The 22,386-nt window shown below is 41.6% G+C and overlaps 1 protein-coding gene across 1 annotated transcript in view; it reads right to left on the bottom strand.

Moving 5' to 3' along the window:
• The window catches only part of OGFOD3 (2-oxoglutarate and iron-dependent oxygenase domain containing 3), a gene marked incomplete at its 5' end in the record, with an annotated part of 59,028 nt that overhangs the window by 5,989 nt on the left and 30,653 nt on the right, over window positions 1–22,386 (bottom strand). Inside the window, 3 exons of the mRNA XM_010296211.1 lie at window positions 648–850; window positions 1,691–1,847; window positions 10,266–10,398. Of these exons, the coding sequence (XP_010294513.1) occupies window positions 648–850; window positions 1,691–1,847; window positions 10,266–10,398 (493 nt within the window). The remainder of the gene's footprint in view (window positions 1–647; window positions 851–1,690; window positions 1,848–10,265; window positions 10,399–22,386) is intronic.

Genomic DNA, 22,386 nt, shown 5'->3' with positions numbered 1-22,386 from the left:
CAGGAATTTTCTGCCTCTCCTGTCCACCTCCTTTTCTTGCTGGTACCCAAGAAGCTACAAAAAGTCAACAACAACGGAAGCCCATCGGCAAAGGATGGCTGGAGAAGTGCTGCAGACTGATCTCAACCCTCAGTACTAAGTGAAATGTCTCTGAAAAACTTTTTCAGTCTCTTCCTGTGAAGGGATCCCACTCGCTGCTGGAGCCCCTGGGCCATCGGTTGGTTTTACCTTTCCCCATCACGTGTACCTGTGTGATACCAATCCCCATCACGTGTCACTGGGGATGTTAGACCTTGCCGTTCGGCACTTGCCGTTACCTGGATTTAGCATTTGCTCCTTCTCGGCCCCTCTTCAGCAGCAGGAGGTTTCACCTTCCTTTCTTTCAACATCCGCTTCCTGCCGCCCTCCAGGCTGTCCTTTTCCCTTCCACAACAAGACCAGCTCCACATATACTTCCCATCGCCTGTAACGTCTTGCTGAGTCCCTCAAAATAGCCCAAATATTGTCTCCCATTTCCCCCAGAGTCTTTTTTGCTGCCACCGCCTCCTTAGAAGCTCCAGAGCTGGGCAGATGTGTCCCCCCCATCCCAGCCGCTGACTGCGTTTTGGACTTGACAGCCAGAGCCAACCATCCAGCCCCCACCATACCCTGCACCTCCTCCTGGGGTGGTCCCCGCTGCCCGCCCGGAGGGGCCAAGGGGCACAGGGTTCTCTCGGCTCCCGACGCGGGAGCGCATGCAGTCAACTCTCGTACGCATCAGTCTTTCTGCCTCTTCCCGCCATAAACTGGACAAACTGGTGGAGTGCCGGCCCCGAGGACAAACACCGTCTCCGCTGTTGAGGGTAACCGTCTGCGGAAGGGAGAGGCGTGGAGCTGAGCTGCCGCCCTCGCTGCCGGCGAGCTACACCGGGCTCCGGCAGTGCCTGTGGCACGGCCCCAGCAGAAGCCTTCCCCGGCTACCAGACGTGAGCAGAAGCAGCCCGTGAGGAGGATTAAGGCTAGAAAAAGCCTCTGCGGTTAACTCGGGTACCATAACAACAGTCTTGAACTTACTTTGCAGAAATACAGAGGACTTGCAATCTTCACCCGAGTCTCTTGTAAAAATTCCCACCAAGGGCTGTTTTAAGTCTGTGTCCAAACGCAGAGGTTAGCTTTTTGGTGCAATACACGCGTGTTGCAAAATGCTCGGTTTTATGGAGTTCTAGTTTTTTAGATCAGTTTCAGCTTTTTAGCTGTTTAGGAATGGTAAATTCTCATGTGGTTAGGAAGCATTCTTAGCTATCATCCCTAAAAAGAACTTACTTTAATATTTATGGCTAGGCTAGTACTTTTGAAGGAGACTGAGATTAGATAAACTCATTAAGTCAAGCATTCTTTCCACACCTTAATTCTTCCCAACAAAATAATATTTCTCAATTTCAAGGCACCTAATTTAGAGACAGATTTTACTTTTTGCACCGATCCAAGCCTGAACCACTGGCACGCTCCATGAATAAAGCTGGCTCAGATATAACCTGCTGTCCTCACTTCTCAGGTCCTTGAACACAACTGGAAAATACTTGTCTCCTAAGCGTTACAGTCTGGTGCAGCCGGACTACTCGGAACGCATTCAGCAAGCATGCCATCACTGTTAGAGAACTTGAATCTTATTCCTTTAAAAAGATTTTGCAATATCTAATCCTGTTCCCACCTTCATCTTCACCGTACCGCAAACGAGCCCTCGCCAGCACTTAGGAAGCAGCTGTGGGTGCCTGCAGCGAGTACCGACTGTAGCCTCGGGAGCAGGGTGATGACCAAGCCGAGTCTTCTCCCCGTAGCACGTCCATCCCCTGCGGGTCCGGCCACCGCTAGAAGGAAAGAAAACTAAGGTTCAATAACCCTGTTCAGCTGATGGGCAGGGGAGAGGCAGACACTGACATTTCATTTTACGTTGATCCACTTACTCATTCACTCCGTTTCATTCGTTAAAAACATGGCTTTAAGGCTCAAAGCTTTCAGGTTTTTTTTTTCCCAATGCTGTCAAATGGTCTAATAAGACGATAATATCTCTTTATGCTCTTTATGACCCTCGCCACGTTCGTGACGTTAACGTCTAAGCCCTTATAATCGTACACGCAATCACGGTACTATTACACCTCCCACCCCTCACAGCAGAGCTGCTGTCAAGCACCTTCGCTTCTGCCTTGCTCGGGACCCTGCAAGTCACAAAGCTGGCCTGACCAGAGCACAGAATAATTAATTTAGACCTGAACATCTCAAAAGTATCTCCCTGTACAGTTCCGCTACGGAAAGGCTTTTGATTATTGCCCATCTGTGTACGGTTTATGGCTGAAGCATTTTATTTAAGAAGAATTATTAGGAAGAGGATGAGTTTTAATGGCCTGCTCTAAAGCCTAGGTAAAAATCTTAGCCACAGAGTCAAAATGTGTTTAACTGGTATTGAAAGTGATAATTTTTGCAGCACGCTGGAATTCACCGCCTTACAAGCCCTCTGAAGGTGCTAAAAGCATTTAGGAAATCAAGTGAAGAGGTCTCAAGTTCCAGCTGTTGAGACGAAAAGACCAAGGCTCGAAGGCGGCAGGCGGGCAGCTGTGAAGATGGAAGACTTCAAGGCTCTTGGCACCAGTAAACGCGACGTGAGCGAGTGCCTTCATCACCTGCTGAGCTGGGTGCTCTCAGCTGGGCACTCTTCGAGAGAAGCCCAGCCTTCCTGAGGAATCCATGCACGTCTTCTCTGCCTGTGCTGAGGCGGAGGAAGGAGATTCTTCCTGCCAGCATCTGGTCTGAACGGACACCGTTCTCCAACAAACGCTGTGTGTAACTACAAAGGGAGGATGAGCAGGGAGAGGGCTAGATTTCCAGCTATCGTGCAAGCATGAAGGAGCAGAGTGGAGCCTCAGTGGAGAGTACTGAGGAGCAGGAGCATATCCCCTGCACCGCAACTAGAGGATTGCAAAATGAGTAAAACTTCATCCTTTCTTATGGTTCCAAAACCCCCAAATTTTTAAAACTTCCCCCCCCCCGGGAAAATTTCTGGATGTTTATAAATTCAGTCTTAATTTCTTCTTGGATTGTTTCTTAGCTACGGGTCTAAATTCTGCCTAGTGCCAGGAAAGGTACAATAGACAGATGCTACACATGGAGGACACCATCACCTAAAAAAGACACAGTCGATACACAAGACACATGCAGAAGTGAGTTTAAGTCGTTATTTTTTAAATAGATGGATACAGCATGACAACTTATTTTAGCATGCTCACATTCACTGTTAGTTCAAACTGAAGAGGGACAGGATAAATAGCTTACGTAACTGGTGTTGGGGAAAAGTACTTTCAAACCGTTGAAAGCTTCACGAAGGGTTTTAACAGCAAGAGCTTCGCTGCCTGAAAGCTCCCAGGTTCCACTTGTTTGTCTGATCTTCTAAGGAAACAATAAAGGAGACTGAAGGGCGGGGGGAACGTCAGCTCAACATTGATACGGACATTTCAGTGTGGGAAAAATCTCCCGTAGCTGCTGTCTGCCTAACACCATCTTAAATTTAACTTACCCCTCTGCTTGACTTACTTCTGTCATATTTCTTTTTTCATACTAGTAAACAAGGGAGTTTTTGATCCCATTCCTCCCTGTGGAAAGGAATGCCTTCCCGATGAATTTCTATCTCCCTTTAAAATAAAGAAAGAAATGAGAAAACACACATTTATGGCTCACAGAACTGTCACAGCGAAGTCGAAATAACCCAAGTACGTGATCACTTTTCGTATTTCTTTTCTGGTGAGAAGTGCAAGGACTAAACGGGCTCAGAGTTTGTCTGGTTTCACAGCAGCCTTTTAAGTTTTTGAATGACCTGGTAAAAATGCATCTTTCTTTTTACACGGTTATTCAGCGAATCCCATGTAAAGCCCTAATATTCTGAGAACTCCCAGAACGTGTCTCCTCTTCAGTAACGTAAATCAGAAACAAAACCATTTGCCTGCTAGAGGGAACGGGAGAAACCACCATCCAGAGCCAACACGAGCAAAGTGACTCCATTAGGAGCTGCTGCTGTTTATCCCCCACCCCAGATTTAATGGTCAGGCTGGCAAGTTAATCTGCTGAGGAGGTCACCTCCGAGGTGGGAACCCACCCGGAGACCTTACCCTGGCCATGAAAAGCAGTCTCAAAACAAAACAATAAGATTTTTTTGTGCAGTCGGCAGCCAAGCGTCCTGGCATCCCCATAAACAGCTTAATATAACTGTATAAACTGAGGAGCAAGAAAGAGACAAATTCCTAAGGTTTCTGTCCAGAAATACCATGTCTCGGTAACCTAGTTGCCTTTGTTGTTGTTAGCAAAAGAACAGAAAGAATATCCATTTCCAAAACGAGTTTTTTTGAACACTGGTGGCCTCTTACAAGAAGTTTCCAGAAACAAGTAACATGACCTCTCCGTAAATCTCAGCTTCCCTCTATAAATAACATATCCTTTCCTTCAAAAAGAGGTGCTATCACTTCAGGCACGTGCTGCCGCTGCGCTTCCACACTGCTGAGTCTCCAGCTTGAAGCCTGGGTGAAGGTCTCGGTGAAGTTCATTAATAACAATATACCTGACCTGGCAGCTGATGCATTCAGCCAGTCCAGACTCCTCGGACAGCCTCAGGATTATCCAGCAGTAAACCTGGATATTTTGAAGTTTTTGCTTTGTTTGGGTGCATCTAAAGGTTACGAAAATAAACGAGATGGTACTTCCAGGCTGCTTTATTGATTTCCCAATAACGGCTATCCAAGCAAGGCATTTCTTGGTGTGATCCCGCAGTCTGATCCGCACGTGTAGCATCCCGTTAAAGTCAATGAGAGTTCACAAAGGAGCAGCTCTACCAGCGGTTCCTTAATGCACAACAGTCACTGACAAAGAGCAGAGAAAAAAAAAGAAAAAAAAAGAAAAAACAAAAGAAAAAAGTTTCTGTAGTATCCATTTCAAAATTCAGTACTCGCTGCCCCAAGTTATCATGAAAGACAAGGCTGCTCAACAGCAGGCAACACTGATCCCTAGCTCATCATTCTTTCAGCTATATAGGAAAACAGTCACGATGGAAATAAAACTCTCAGAAATAAATCTCAGAAATAAAAGGTGGTGTTTCAAGTAGGGACAATACTGTAATAGAAAAAAAAAGAATGCTGAAGAATGAAAAAATCTCAAAGTTGAGCAACACTTGAGAGTCCAACCATTAGAAGTTCTTCTTACAAGATTAATATACCACATGGGCTGAAAGGGTTAGTGGAAAAAGCTAGCTCCTTTTCAGTTCTAGTGAGCCAGGCTATGAATAAATAACGGACTGAGCTTATATACCCCACTCCATATATGCTACAGGTAGAAGCTTAAGTATGCTGGGACAGAATGGAGAGATGAAATGGGCGATTTGAGGGGAGATGACGGACACAAAGGAAGAGATGCAGTTTGGAAATAGGACAGAGTTCTTTTCCTTGGCCAGTCCGTGCTGAAAGAAAACCCAGAACACTTTAGTCCAAGCCACCAACACTCATATGGAGGATAAAAAGTGCCTCCACAGATACTTTAGGGATAAACTGATGATCACGAAGGGAGTTGACTGGCAGGTTTCAGCAAACGTGATGTAAAACTAGCTTTCAGCTTCCTAAGGAGGTTTACAAAAGCAGAGGTAAGGCCGAGTACGCTACAGCTCTTCACGGTATTTTACCAGGAGCAACAGACACTCACCCGAGAATTACCCACCACTTTACGATGGCCGGATTTCCCGAGAAGACTGCCTTTCCGAAGGAGGCGAAGATGATCGAGGCATGCCAGAGCCATCTGTGGTCCAGAAGGAAAATAACTCTTCTGCTGTTCTTGGAATGTTTGGTTGGATTTCCGCACAAGAGACTCAAAAAGGAGACACACGATTGGGATTTTTTTTTTTTTTTTTTTTTAATTTTTGCTTGGGGGAGGGAAGAGGAGGGTGGTTGTTGTATCCCCTTCCCCCCAAGCCCCAACCTCCAGCAACATTTCCCGGTTTTATTCCTAGAATTTAGATAAGACGGAAATACTGCACAATGCCACACGTGAGCATGTTAGAGAGATGCAATTCACGTGTAAGCGCGGCGTGAGGATATCTGGATGTAGAAGGAATGTGAGGAACGGTATCAAAAACAAAGCCATCTTTATTTACTGGGGAAAGAGAAGCTATAAAGGAGAATGTACTAAGAATTGCAATGAAGAAACAAAACACAGTTTTCTTGACAGCATAGTCATTATCAAAGCCATTTCAGCTACATTTTTATTTTAATGGGCACATCATTATGTGCTACAGCCCCAGAAAGTACCCAGTTGAGATGTTGAGCTTATCAGTAAAAACAAATAAGACACAAAGTTAAATTTATGCTATAAATCCAAATTAAAATATTTTTTGTAAATAGAGTATCCTAGTAAACATTTCTGGACTTGAAATTCATGAAGACGGAGCTTAGAATATTTCAGGTGGACAATACATACTCAGGAAAGTCTCAACACAAAGGTACTTTTCCAAACCTTCAGTCGATTTACGGGGAATTAAAATACACGACTGGTTGCACAATGAAACTTTTATACATGAGAAATGCCAAGAAGTCCACACGGAGTACCTAGAATCATGTTATAGGGGATAAAGGGGATAAAAATTAAAATAAAACGCATGCTACAGGATTGAGAGCTCGGTTTACACTAAAAATATAATCTGATCACATACCTGTTAATTGTACAGAAGTTCCCGGTACTCCCCAAAACTTTTGAAAGGAAAGATAGTTTTAGCAGTAGTACAATGTCACAGAAGTCCTCAGGAAACTTCACGCGGTCTCTTAGTAGGGATTCAAACTCCGCCTTGCTCTTCCTGCCGTATTTTTTCTTTTGCCCTGGGACTTTTCACACAAGCAGGCTTTACCTTCCGTTACAAATATTTTCCTTTCAAAATACAAATCAACATTCCCAAATACTCCTAACAAAGTATGCTTTCAGGTACAAGGCTGTAAATTTACAGCATCAGGACTTCACCCCAATTCACACTGAACATGTACTGACCTTTCTTTACTTTGTTTGAACCATGAGGGCTCTTTACAAGGGTTCTCACACAACTGGGAAACATCAAGCCAAATTCTGTCTTCACCATGTGTTCAATTAAAAGCACTTGCCTGTAGCAGCTTGGCACCAGATTTATGTTGGTTTAACAGAACAAATCCCATCCTCAGCATAATTGGAGTTCTAAGAAAGAGAGCTCTGCGTTTCCCAGTAGCAACAGGCAGGCTGAAAGAGGTCAGACAGTAAGTAAAGTATTTCAAATTCAGAATTATCTGTTGAGAACTGCGAAGAGATACCCTTAATAAAAAGTTACTTAGGGTATTTAAGGGGACTAAAAGAAATTAAGCCAGGTTTATTTCTACTGATGAGTGAATTCTGCAAACTCCACTCTGCCCCAGGAACATCAGGCTTTCTGCAATTACTGTTTTCCTGATGGAGGCTATGTCCAGAATTTTTTAGACTGCACTATACTTCCTCTTTTGCTATTTAATTTCTTCATGGATCTAGATACTGCTTCCAGTACTCCAGATACTGAAGCTTCAAATAGAAAAACCTGGGTTGGTACAGAAACATCCAGCATATTGAATTGTTATACTTCTTTCAAGAGATGAATTCTCTTACCAGGTACAGCGCACAAGGTTTTCCACAGATTACACTTGACAGGTTTGCTCATCATATTGAACACGTTACTGAAGCTTAAAAACTCCAAAAGACAAATACCACCTTGATTTTATTTCTGAATGGCAGTCAATTCATAGCATGAGAGATGCACTGCGCTCGAGATATTACAATACACAGGATCCTCAAAAGGTGAAAATCCGAGAGGAGGCGAGCTGAGATTTCCCCCATGGTCTAACATGATCTTGCTGAGCCGTGTTTTATAGAAGGCAGCTCTGAAAGTGCCATCTTTGTTTAGTGCAACTCAAAGCCTACATGACAGACACAAATAACAAACACTTTTAAAAGTGGCAACGCAATTTATATGACAGTGTAGCAGAGCTGTGATTGGACTTGCAGAGTATTTATTGCAGAAGTAAGCATGTTGGAACATAGGACCTCAACCCTATTGGGTTGATTTGGGATTGGAGAGTCCCAAACCAACCCCACACAAGTCCATTCATATTTAGATTCCACTGCTACCAGGTATTTCTGTGGAAAAGGCCCTACATTTAAATCTGAAGGTACATTAGGAATTAAGTTTTAAGCCAGTAAAGCAGTTGCTGGTGATCTTGGTCTGCCATCACGTAGACTTAAAACTTGGGTGCAATGCACATTGCTTGGAAATAAGAGGCTTTGAGACAAGTATTTAGATATGGAACCCAACTGACTTTATTATTTCCTAGCATCGAGCCATTTTAACAATTCTTCCTTGTTAGCACAGACAAGGAAGCCTCTTTCAGGTTTGAACACAAAGAAATGAAATCACGGAAGACTAATCTTTCTGGTGTGCCAAATGAGAACACTCACGATAGAACAAGTCCAAGTGTCCTGTCATCATTGCTCTTTATATTGATCTTCAGTGTCACCCCCCCCAATATTTATTATTACCATAAAAGGGTAGATTAAGAAGTGAAAACTGTATGCGTAAAATGTAAAAAAGGGAAAAAATGAAAGCACATTTCCAGATTTTCAAAGTGTTTCACAGAAATTATATAGACTATTAATAAAACAAATCAACATGTTTGCTTCAGAATTCGATTGAAAAAAAATAGGTCTTCCTACCATGTACTTATCAATGCACTAACCCACAAAAATCTTTGATGGTAATAAGAAAGCAAGGTAGTTGGCAAGAGTATGCAGTTGTTTGTTACTTTATCTGTACGGCAATGCAATCATCCCCTCTTCTCTGAAATCCTTGCAATATATTATTCAAGGGACACCACAGACTAATGGTCCTAGTTAACAGAAAAAAGTCTTTGTACAAAACTGAAGAGAAGTCCAAGAAGAGCTATTGAGAAACTTTCTGAAACAGATAAAACACTGTTTTGGAGGAGACAAAGCACAGTATTTCACAACGCAAGACTTGTACTTGTGTCAACAATTAAAAAAAAAAAACACCAAGCATCCTTCAGCTTGGTCTTAAGACCCAATAAATAGAGGTTTTCAAAGTGTTTTACTACTGAGTTCCAGCTCAAGACTGGATCAACTTAAAAGGTAGGTGGACAGCAGCTTCCATTAGACCCCACACACCACAGGCCACTGGTCCATGTGGTTTTGTTATCCAGCCTTCCAAGCAGCAAGCCAGGGTTTACAGGATTGAATCTGAGGCAGCCAGAACTGGCATATGGAAAACCACAACAAAACTAACTTTTTTCTCAGCTGTGCCCCTCCGAAACCCCACTGTCCTATCTGGGAACTAGGCAACGATGAATGCTCAGATGAATCCAGATTCTGATTACCTCTGCTCAGCTCTTCTTTTTAATATTTACTTAATGTACAGGATTACATGGTCAAGCTGTTCCCATAAAGAGCTCTTAATAACCCTAACACTCGGCTTCTAACCAGAAGACTGACCATTTTCATTAAGACCCAAAGAAAACGAGGCGAGTTGGGAATGCTGCATTCTGATCAGAGGGATCTAATGGAGTGACATTCCCTAGCACAAAACGTTTGTAATCCAAAAGCAGTAGGCTTTCTGGCCGACAAGAGAATTGTATTTCTGACTTTTTATTAACTAGTCTCCATTTGTAGCAGAAAATGCCTGTAGTAATTCAATTAAAAAAGTTCAAGTAAGTCCCAGTAGTCAAACTACAGGTGTATTGCCCACTAATGCCCATGCTGAGGAGAATATATTCCTCTCAACAGAAGGTATGTTCCAAAGAATAACACTCATCTTGCTCTACTAACTTAGGTCAAACATCCATTAGTGACTGAAGAGACTAAATAATTAAACAGGTAACAGCAGCATGGGGAGTCATATCAAGACATGGTCCAAAAGAATTTTAAGAAAAAAAAAAGACCCCACTTTTTTGTAGCCCATCCCTTTAGGACATGAGGACAAACCATTTTCAGAATACACCAAATTTAACATGGTCTTTAAGGCACCGTTTGCAACGTTTATGGAAAAGGACACATGAAAACAAGATGTATTGCAAAATATTAATACAGCTGAGAAATTCTAATGGAATGTGAGGTTACAAGAGACATTATCTCCCTTTTCCCTCTTGTCTTGCAGCGCTTCTCTCCTTCCATTTGACCTCACGTTCCATCCCTGGAGGAATTACATCAAGACTGGATCCCCAATGCCATGGTCTGGGTTGCAAGTGAAGGAGATGGTGATGGCATAGCGAGTGCCCCAGTGAACCTTTTCCACCCGATGAAGGTTCTCCGATCCAGAGGTGAAAAAGGAAACCCGGCCTGTAAAGACAAAGTGTTTAATCAGTGACATGGAGTTTGCTACTCAGCTATCAGCTCTCTACACGGTTTTGCTGTTGTCTCACTCCAACTGTTCCCTAGCTACCCGAGAGCCCACAGGTCATCACAAAGACAAACTGTTATGAGCTTATGCTGCACTCTGACAGCTTTATGTACTGTTTAAAATGTACGTTAATCCTTTGTGCTACAAAGCTGGAGACATAATTCCACCATATGTCATCGTTTATAAAAGGCAGGAGGAGGCCAAGAACATCTGAGGCCAGTTCTTGGTTGCCTCAGAAAGAAAAGCAAGTAACTCTAGTGACTGGCAGCAAAACGTATTTATTTCCTCCCTGCTCCTCTTCTAGTCTGGGCTCTGATTTTAGACCAAAGAAGGGGGACGTACTACCAAGGTGGCAAAAAGTCTTCAGTGAAAAATGCTCAGCAAGTTTACAAGCAGCTGTGGCAGCTTATCAGATTGTACCAAGTATTTGCTATAGCTTTTTGTGCACAGCCTGATCACTCACCGTTCAGCCAGGTTAGAAAGTTACGTATCAGTCATATACAGATTAATTTTCCTTAGAAAGAGCCACTCCATCAATGCATTGGCTTGGAAATTGTTTTATAGATGCAAGTGGTTACTCCTTGTGCTTCATCCTGACCAAGCTTCGCCTAGCACCCTGCCTTGGGATTCTCCAGGCCTTGCGTGGCATCAAGGTGAAATGCAGTTACTTTGACAATGACGGCAGAGGTATATTAGCATCTGCACTCTCACATTATTAAACTGTCTGAGAACAAAAAAGTTTGATCTTTAGCAAGTAACTCGGAACTGACGCAACTCTGTAGGACTGCTCAAGTTCTGCTGAGAAAGTTAGTAATTCTCATATGCACAGCTGTTTTATCCCAATAGCATGTGTTTTCCCTTCTTAGTCTTTTTTCCGCTGTTGAAATGGAAGTTTGTTAAAAAGCTTATCACAGGGAACTCGTATTGACAATCTAACTCTGCCTGGGACTCATTCACAGATCAGGCAAAATGAAACAATTACATGCCTACTTAAAATTTGCAGAAGATAAACTATTCCAACCGTTATACAGTCTCCACTGCAGAAACAGGCACCAGACAACATAGCCGGTCTTCTCTTCTAACTAAAAGTGATCCAAAAGATCCAGAAGTTACGTAGCTTGCATACCCCCAAGCAGCACACATGGGAGATTTGAACAAAACCTGACTGGCCTCACGGAGCTCAGTTTACCCACTGATCTCTGAAGCCTGTTCCAGTAGCCTCTATGTTCCTTGCACATTCAGTTGCAGTTCACATTTAATCTTTCATAGTTCACATAGTCTTTCATAACTGCCAAGCAGAAGTCATATCATATGCTTCTCTGCCTCTGGTTGCACATCAATAATTGTTAAAGCTATATATATATATATATTAAAAAAATAGATTCACTCATATGCACAACTCATTTACCCCTTGGTGTCCTGCTTTTCTGGATAAAAGATTAAATTAAGACAATGTACTCCTGTGAGGGTTGCAACGAACAGCACTACCCTCAAGGATTCATACAAAGTCCTTGTATCATGAAAAATTTTTTTCTTTCAAATCTTATTTCGGTATCATTGAAGTGCTTTTATTATCGATCCCTCACCTACTTGCCAAAAGCTTTGCCTTAAACTGATTTTCAAGTTTTTTTTGTTTGATCTCTTATTAGAAGTAGTAGTAACTCAGAGTTAGACAAGTTTCAGTGTATTAAGCCAGTTAAACTGGATGTTTTGGCTATACAGAATGTCTTTTAATTTCTTTAATAAATATGTCTTCATATATACGGTATGTTATAGCTCCTTGTGCATCGGGTCCCACATCTGTTAATTGGGGTCTCTGAGTCACTGAACAGTCAGTTTTCAAAGATACTTTTTCCTCTCTTGGGAAGAATTTTTTTAGCTAACTTACTTTGCAAAATTTTGAAGCAAAAGCACACTCTCTCCATTGTACACTCTTTTTAATAGTATAAATGTTCCAAAAGAGGGTAAAGGATGTTAGTTCCCATCTGACAAAACCTTTGAGGAATATATTGCAGTATCATTATCCAGAGACTCCTGGGGAAAGACACAAGGTAAAATAAAGCAGTACCATTACCAGATAAGATGACTTCTAGGACTTTCAAGCACACTAAGACTGGACCCTTCATAATCTTTCTTCAATACACAATATATGGAAACCACTTCAAAAATTAAATCACTACACGGAAGCAAGCAGGTCAGGGCTCATCGAGTTCCCTAAGAGAGTGTGGACCTACTCCTAGGTTATAACCTGCCCTTGTTCTACTATTTATCAGTTTTGAGTTAAGATTTTAATCCCCAAAGTTCCAAACTATGCACTGTATCAGCAAGTTAGTAGGATCATACGCAATATGGATCTGGTTTTAGCTGTGAGATTGCCGCCTTTTATTTTTTTTTTTTTCTTTAAAGTGTTAGATGCTGCCACAACTAAGATGCTGTGATACGATTTCTCTCATTGTGAATGGCGAGGAAGACATGCGCAGGGCAGTTCCACTAAGCTCTGCAGACTATGAAATATTGATAGAGTGAATGCTGTGCTTCATAAGAGATTAGTGTTATACTACAAATGCTAAAGAATGGCTATGCAACTATTCATTGCAGATAGAAGTACGTATGTACCTACAATTTCCTGATGAAACATTTTTGAGCAACAAAAGCTCAGGAGAAAGGGTGAAAAATTCTAATCTTATTTCCTTTGTCCTTTTCTTTCACTATTTAACAATGGCCTCAAATAGATCTTTTTATTTCCTTCTCCCCTCCTCTGACCTGCCTGCACAGATTTCTTTCCAACATGCTTTTCTGCTCCACTAAAGAAATCTTGACTACTACCTCCTGGCACAATTTCAGTTTGATTTATGGACACTTACTGTTAAAAGAGCTAAAAGTGTAAGTTTTTTTGAGATCACAAGCTACTACTCAATACACTTTTATAGTATATTATCTAAGCAAAAAGAGAAAGTGTTTAATTCCTGGTCCCTAAGGGATGAACTTTTGGAAAGGAATTAAAAACAGGAGATGATCCTTTTGCTGTGAGGTCCTTGCTTCTAAGCTTTCAGAATCTCTGAGCCAATCTCTAAGCTACATTCAGTACGACAAAGATTGGAATGGAGGTGTCCTGGGGTTAGAATTGATGCCAAGGGTAAGAAACAGTGGATTTTTCCACCAAGATAAATCCATAGTCTGAAAAGTATTTCACCCTGATTATGAACACTTGACTCATTCTATCCGATCCCTGCAAGATCACAGAATCACAGAAACACTAGGTTGGAAAGGACCTTCAAGATCATCAAGTCCAACCATTAATCCAGCGCCACCATGTCCCCTAGACCATGTCAAAAACTCCATCGCTTCTTCAGTTTTATGATGCTTTGACCAGTACCTCAGCCTCAGGGAAGGGTTTTAGGTCCATAAGTTACAAGGAACCACAGGCTGCCCTCTCACATCTACTATCTATCATCTCCTCACCTCCACTTTCCATTCCCCGAGAAGGCAATCAGGCAGAGTACACCGCAGCAATTAGTGCAGCACACCAGAGCATTCAGTGCTTTAAACAGTTGTCTGTACAGACCCGGTATCAGGTAAAAATACTCACATTTTTGTAAGCACTTCTAGCCGTGATATTTCGTCTTTTCTGCCCACAAACTCTTAAAACTTCTTTATAGCTGTTCCCAAATGGCTTCAAGATTTCCATCGGGCTGTCTCGTGACAGGGGAGTGAGCTGTGTTCCAGCCTAGTTCCCACAGAAAAGAGCGACAGTGGACTGGAGGAAGTTCCTCCCACACAGACACACTTGTTCTCACCTTTCTTATTAGAATAGCAAAAAAAGCAAACAACTTGAAATATTTGTGGTAACCTCTAGACCTGCAGGAGCCTATTTCTAAATGATTATCTTGCCTGCCTATCTCCACAGGAACAGAAGTAACCAATCCTTGCCTTTGCTCTCTAGTTGACAACACCACTTCGATCTACAACTTGTTTTCTCTTCCTTCCCATATTTTCTCTGCTTTCCAGCATTAAGGGCTAGAAAGTATGTTTCAAGATGGAGCTTGCTACAGTAAAAGCCTAGCTGATGAGCTGCTGTTCCTTGCAGATTGCAGAAAGTGGTGGTGTGATACAGTGGCTCCCCTTTCTAGCTCACAGACACACCTCCAGCTCCGCTTCTGTACTAAGATTAGTCAAGAGTTTCATCCACCTGTGGAGTTGCTTCTCAGTCCCTTCTTTCTGTGGCCCTTAAGAATCAACAAAAAAGTTTTAAAAACTTACATGTTTGCACCCGAGTTTTCCACAACAGTAGTTCTTTCATCCCCAATACAATTTATTCTTTGCTTACTCAAATATGCCACTCTCACACTGACTTAGGACAAGGAGCCGCTAACAAGGTCAGCGCCACGGCATCCATCAAACTGAGCCTGGTCTTCGGTGTCACTTGACATGAGTCAAGCTCTTAAATACTGTCAGGCTGAGAAAAGCTTGTAATGTGGAAAACAGGAGCAAGACCTTAATTGCATTAGAGGTAACCACTTATTCTCCTGATTTTTTAAGAATCAATTTTTGCAGTGATCCACAGGAATCCTTATTTGTGAAGACATGAAAGTGCCAGTCACAAGCTCCACCACTATGAATTTTTATGTGATCCTTATTTAGATAAAGCAACACTGTTATTTTCAGGAATAATACACAACAAGCAGCAAAAGCAATGGATATTTCACTATGCAGCAATTATGTCCCATTTAATTACTCAAATAAAACCACTAAAGGAATATGGGTATTAACTATGAACTTTCGCTTTTCCCTGCTTTTGCTTTCCCAGGTTTTAATCACATTCGTAATTGCCCCTTAGAAATTAATTCTTTCTAGATGTACCCAGAAAATACAACTGCTGCAAGCAGCAGTGGGAAAGAAGTATGCATTCAGCTATGTATCACAGTAAAAACATCAGTGTTCCCATAAGGCTCGCTCTCAGGAGATTCTATCCATGTTGAATTTTAACATTCAGTTGCACTTCCATACACAAGCTGCCTACAATTTTCTACCCAACCTCTGTACAGTGAGGTAATAAAAACTGGAGGAATATACAAAAGGAAACAATTTGCAATGACAACTGTGCCCTTGACATATTACTGACTTCAACCAAACCACTAACTCTCTCATTTGTTTCCTTGTCCTCTAAAACAAAGCTAGTACTGACCTATTCTAACAGGGTTCCTGTGAAAATTAATTAGTAAACACTATTACAATACATTGCAGTTCACACATGTTCTGTTTTACAAGTATTATTAAAAAAAAATCCTTTTCCTTCCAGAATAAGAACACCACAGGGTTTTTTTGTTTTTTGTTTTTTGTTTTTTTTGAGCAGGGGGCATGGAGTAGATGACCTCAAGAGGGCCCCTCCAACTTCAACTATTGGGATTACACATGGAGCAGGCCATTCACATTAATATCCATTTTGGCAATCACTTTTTATTTGCAGCATGCCTGTTTTGCCACTGGATTCCAAGCCCCTTCATGCTTCCATCCTTCACACAGAACTACCACTTCTGCTTTGCTGGCAGCATCCTTCTGTCCCTTCTAGCTTAATTCACTGCCAAAATTTCCTTGATTCACTTCCAAAACTCCTCGGGTCATGAGAGCATCAAGGAGAAACCAGAAATTACGTGTTAGATTGTCTCAACCAACACTCAGTCGTGCAAGCAAGGGAGTAACTGTGCCCTTGCTCTCCTTGGTCTGCTTAAACTGTGGCTGGACACCAGGGAAGGGCAGGGGCTACCCCTGCCTGGTGCCAGCCACAGGGAAGGGATGCAAAGCAGAGCTGGGGGAATGTGAGAGCTCTCACCTCCATCCACTGTCCACAGCAGCTGGTCAGGGGCACTGGAAAGGCTGAGCTGCTGCTCAGAAGGAAATGAAGCAACTCATCTGGGAAGCAGGAACAGTTTATTTGGCACTACAGATCTATTCAACATCTTTCTTCTTGTGCACTGACAGCTTCGACTGTCTGCTTAACATCACCAGCTCTAAATGTTACTCAGGAAAGAAGGAAAAACTGCATCTCATCTGCTGAATGACACCAAGACAGAAGCACTGCTGGGGAAACTGCACAAACACAATTGTGTTCTCATCCTTGTCATCTATTTAGGATTAATTGCCAATTCATTCTCATGTAAAGCATCCAAGAAAAACCCACCATATCATTAGGCAAATAACCTGATAATAGTATTATCTTTAATCACACAATAAAACTTAACACACATACTTACTCAATTACTTATAAATGTTGAATGGGGAGAGCTTTAAGCAAGTCTTTACCTAAACCCCACAAAAGTAAGAGGGAATGACAGCATCTGTGAGTACCCTGATCTGGGGTGAAGAGAGGCTGCCAGAAGAGAGGGCACAAGCTTCTCTAAACAATTTTGCTACATATATACCAAGCACCAAAGCATAAAGAAGCCAATGGCCTTAAGCAAACTAACTGCAACAGGTATCTAATGAAACCTAGTTACAAACTTGTCCCAAATTTCTTTACTAGACAGAGAAATTACTTGCTGTTATATATAAAAATCACTGATTAACATAGCAAACTCCCCCACAGCCAGCTTGTAATTTGCAGAAGTATTATCAATAATTTTAAAAGTACTCGCTTCTATTTTAAATTCAGAAGCACCTGGACTGAAAACTTCCAAATTACAGTTTTTAAAGAAAGTGAACTTAATTATTTCCTACTAGAAGTACATGAGCATTTTTAGACTTGAACAGAATCCCTGCCTGCTCCTCTTATCAGCACAGCTGGTTGCTCAAAATACCAGGAGTTTCCGTTCTGTACATTACGCCTGAAGGTGTGACAGCCCAGTGAAGTATTTAGAAGTGAAAACTGCATAACTGTGCTCTCTCCTCATCACCATTACTGAGTCTCACCAAGGCCTTTTTGCTCCATCCCCCCTGCCTACAGCCCAGAGGAGGACAGGGATATCGCCTCTGCTCTGCCCTCCAGTTCTCCCCTTCGGTACTCAACCTCACCCAGCGAACACAGTCAAGTCTGCTCTGTTCTCCCATGCTGGAGCGCTCCGTGAAGCTTCAGAAAGGTTCTAAACGGGACTCCTACAAAACGTTCTCACCGAGAGAAACCTCTAAGAACAAAGTGTTGTAATTTAAATCACATTAAATGCCTCTGGCATTATCTATTTTACTTTTCTTGACCTTGCTAAACATGGCATGTTTAATAGAGCTGTGGTCAAATCACATGGAGTTCTAGGTTTGTACTTCTGATAGAGAAGGCATTCATCCTTACATTTAGTAAATCACTAAAGCCTAAACACAAGGGTAACTTGTGCTCCTCCATTTCTTATTCAAAAAATGACCTTTAAACAAAAAGACTTCACGATAGCTCCTATGGTGTGTGTGACATTAACACTCACAAAGCCGAGGAACCAGGGAACAAAACATCATTACTGAACTATACAGTGTAACACAGCTGAACTTGCAGTTAATTTGGTATTTTATTTTACTTTATCTGTTACATTACCTGAATTTCATCAAATAACTGGTTGAAGCTGAGTCTTTATGCCTTCAACTTTGCTGCATATTAGTCTAGCAGTATCAAATTAAATCCATGAAATATTGACCTGCATATGCATTACATAAAGTCCTGTGCAGCAAGCAATGAAAAGCATATATGGTTCACGCTACATGCGTTCGTTTATAACTAAGAATTTTACACCAGGGGAAAAAAAGTCTTAGAAGCCAATTCCCAATACTGACAGTGCGTTGCAATGCTCTTGGGAGCACTGTAACACAGAATCATTAAGGTTGGAAAAGACCTTCAAGATCATCAAGTCCAACCGTCAACCCAACATCACCACACCCACTAAACCATGTCCTGAAGTGCCACATCCACATGTTTTTTGAACACTTCCAGCAATGGTGACTCCACCACTTCCCTGGGCAGCCTGTTCCAGTGTTTCATGACTGTCAGTAAAGTAATTTTTCCTAATATCCAGTCTAAACCTCCCCTGGCACAACTTCAGGCCATTTCCTCTCGTTCTATCGCATGTTACTTGGGAGAAGAGACCAACACCCACCTTGCCACAACCCCCTTTCAGGTAGCTGTAGTGAGCTGTGTTTAGCCCCCCCGTTCACCCAACACTCCTCAACCCTTTCAATGGTCCAGCTAGGGTAGAGTGACCGTCGCTATCCTTAATATCAGCTGCCCTCAACAGACAATGTAATTTGGTATGAAGTAATTCATATAAGCAACATGTGAAGCGCAGGTCTGACCTGCGCCTCCCAGGTAGCTATTGCTTTATGGGCCAAATTAAAAGATTATTTAATTTAATGCCATCATAAATCTATCACCAAGCACCACTGGAATACAAAACCAGAGTCTGGAAGACAGTTAGCCTTCCACGGAAAAAAAAAAAAAAAAAACAAACCAAAAAAAACCAGAAAGCAGGTTAAAATCTTTAGAGTTCTACAAAGAAATAAGGCTCTATTGAGCTATTTTCTATATACTTTTGTCACAATTGCAACAGGTCCTCCTTTTCCTATTATTTCTCTCTGCAGTCATCTTACCAGTCCCAGGCGCAATTAGTGATTAGTACTGCAAATCACTAAGAATTGCTCTCCTACAACCCATGAACTTTGCATAGCTGGTTGTTACTGCAGCTGCTAAGGCTGACTCCATTTATTCCTTCCTAGGACTGACAGCTACTTCCAGGGATTTTCTGAAGTCATTCTCAGCTTTCATCAAAATGTGCTCCAGTTTTACTGACTGGAGCAAAACTAAAGCTTGGAATGCAGAAAGTTATCATCCACATCATCCAGATTCAATGTGAAGAAAGATCAGAGTACCTATACTTGGGGCAGGGGGTTGGGTTAAAGAAAAAAAATCAACTATTCCATGACAAGATGGATTACTAAGTATGTGCTTTAAACATAATTTTCACACCTTTGTTGTGAGACTTCTGAACCTGGAAATCTTCCTTTTCATGTCATCGCACTTTCTGTCACTATGCTGAATTCCCTCAGCCTTTAGCAGTGAATTCTTCCAAATGGCATTTTTAAAGACCACAGTAAAATAAAGATGTAACAAATTCCCACCGCTGCACTTATTCTCATGATTACAGGATCTGACCACCTCAATAAAGCTACACTGATCTCAGTTAATGTACACAAAGACACCCTGAAGCCCATTCCTGCACTATGAGAAAGCTACGTATGCATTTTTAGATGCTTTTCCTCACCTGAGCAGAAAAACAGCTAATGGCTCCGGCTTTGAGCATACACTTATTTCCGTTCTAAATGAAGAATAATCCAACCTCATAAGTTCCCAAATAGCCCGTACCTTCATCTCAAATATTTTTACACTTTCGGAAACACACACTTCTGACAGCTATGCAAATACGTCAAGTTTGATATTCAAGGAAGAGTCACATTTCAGTCTCCAATGCACAGAATTCATTTTGCACCATAGGTTATTTTCTTCCACAAACACACAGAAGTGATTGCAACCTTTCCTTCCACCCTTACATGATAAACAACTTGTATGAAGAACAAATTCCTTTGTGAGTTGACAATAAGTGCAGCAAAGCTGGCCTTAAAACCAAGAAATGTATGTGCAAATAAGGAACACAACTGGTACAGAGATTTCATTCCAACGGCAGGGTTTCATCTACACTTTATCATAAAGTGAAGTCTGTGACCTGTCTAATATTGCTGGTCCCTGAATTCACACAAGACTCAAATACTGTGAAATATTAAATATGGTTTACACTGATAAATTTAGTAGCAGCAGAAAGTATACCGATTTTATCATTAAAAGGAACGCCTTAGTGTCTGCTATTTATTCTTAATCCTCCTATATCTATTGAGGATTACTAAAACATGTCTCACAGCAGCAAAAGAAAGTGAGTCTTGAAAGGGCTGTGGGCTTCTGAAAAGCCTCATTCTAACTGTTGCTGTATTTCATTTCATCTCTTGAACAGAGCTACCCTGGCTAGGAGGGATAAAACCAAAATGCTAATAATTCCATTACCAAAATTGAGGTAACATAGCCATTTAAAAGCAACAGATACTACCTTAGAGCTGTTTCTTCGTAAAAAAAAAAAAGTTTTCCTTTTAAAGTAGGATTTCACTTAGCACCAAGAATTCTCTTACTCATGGTACAGTGAGTTTCTTGCAGTAGACAGAGGTCCTGACTTAAGTCAAAAGACACATATACACTTCTGAAGCCCATCAGGGCAGAAGATAGATGTGTTCCTTAATGCCACATTTGGTTATGAATTAGCCAAAGGTCTGTACATGTGAACTGGCACCACAGTGGTGATTTGTTCGTGCCCCTTACAAAGAAAAAACATCTCAAGAGCCTCTAGGTTAATACATTATAATTCTTTCTTAAAGAAAGAGGTGTCAGTAATTGAACTAGGCAATGTTATAGACTATGCTATAAATTATATTGAGAGTCTTTCACTCAAATATGTGAGAATCAGGACTTACGGGCCTGATAATTAGAGAAGCGGTAAGTGTTTTAAAATCGGGCTCCAATTCTAACAGAACAGTTTTCCCTGTCTGGACTAAGACTGATCCTTAAATGGTAAGTGCCACGAAAGCATTTGAAGCAGCCGTGGGACTTGCCTAGGCAGCACTCCAAAACACAGGAAACCCCGATGTTTTATTTTTAATTGTCATCTTTTGTATTTTCAATTACTGCTTTTCTGCTCTGCTGCATCAGTAACAATGCCTTTCTGTTCCCTACTGTAAAGCCTGACACTAACAAATTACTGCTCACAGAAAAACAAATGTGCTCATTTTGGCACACAGTACCAGGCTCTGAAAACGCAGACTAACTTTGAGACAAGAAGAAGTGCCAGGTTTTGGAACTGAAATGGCATTAGCAAGACGAAGAAAGTAAATTACCTGTCATGCACTAAAACTGAACCAGCAATTATGACAGTCATCTCTAAAAAAGTCTGAATCTCCTAAACGAGAAGCATAAAAGCTTATCAACACATGGTTTAGAAGTTGGGTTGGAGTGACAGGAGAAGCACAAAGGCTTAAAAGAAGCCTAAAGCAAACCCCCCAAAAAAACAAAGAGGGAAGGGGGGGAAAAAAACCCCACAACACTGCAAAGGAACATTCTGAACATGAGAAATACATCAACTTGTACCAGCAACAAACACCCTGGGGCATCCCCTCGTTCACATTGTCTCATAAGCTGCATTTTATCAGCAAGGGGAAAACTAAGTGCAGTCGCCTTCACATTGTGCTTCATCTCTAAAGCTTTTCTCACAGGATGTTAGTAGTTATTTAGATTGCACCACAGGGATTGGTACAATCACCGGACCCTGACAACTGTGTTTAGACAGAGGAGTGTTTGAGAAATGTGTAACTGGCATTAAACTTAATTTTCTGTTGTGTACATGTAGCACATTTGATCTTTCAAAAAAGGCCATTCCCTCCAAGATTTGCATTGTTTTGTTTTAAAAAGGTGTGTTTACCCAGTTTTGTGGCACACCTACTGTCGATACAACCACCTGTAAAACGCAATGGCCAAAACCAGGTGCTGTTAAAAAAATTCTTCTGTAATTCGTCTGCTCCCCTTCATCCCCAGGAACAACAAAGAGCAAACACCTTGCAGCAGAGCCTGAAAATTAACTGGATGGGGCTGAATGGAAGCAATTTCACAGCTGCAGACTTTTTGAAATGAAGTCAGGGGCACGTTGCGTACAGCGGTCGGACTGAGCACCCCTGTACTGTGCAAGGAGATAGCTGTCCTCCAGCTACCTAGAATTCAACTCTGATTTCTACAGCTATCAAAACATGATAACCTTAGACTTGCATCTGGAAATGAAATAGTGTAATATGTTCCCTTTCAAAATACTGGTGGCAGCATTTTGCTAAAGACTGTACTTTCAGTTTAGGGTTTACTTCCAACCACAAAA

This window comes from Phaethon lepturus, unplaced genomic scaffold (assembly GCF_000687285.1).
Source record: "Phaethon lepturus isolate BGI_N335 unplaced genomic scaffold, ASM68728v1 scaffold8411, whole genome shotgun sequence".
Classification (NCBI taxonomy): Eukaryota; Metazoa; Chordata; class Aves; order Phaethontiformes; family Phaethontidae; genus Phaethon; species Phaethon lepturus.
The sequence above is the reverse complement of the archived record's forward strand: the minus strand, read 5'-3'. Positions and strand labels throughout refer to the sequence as shown.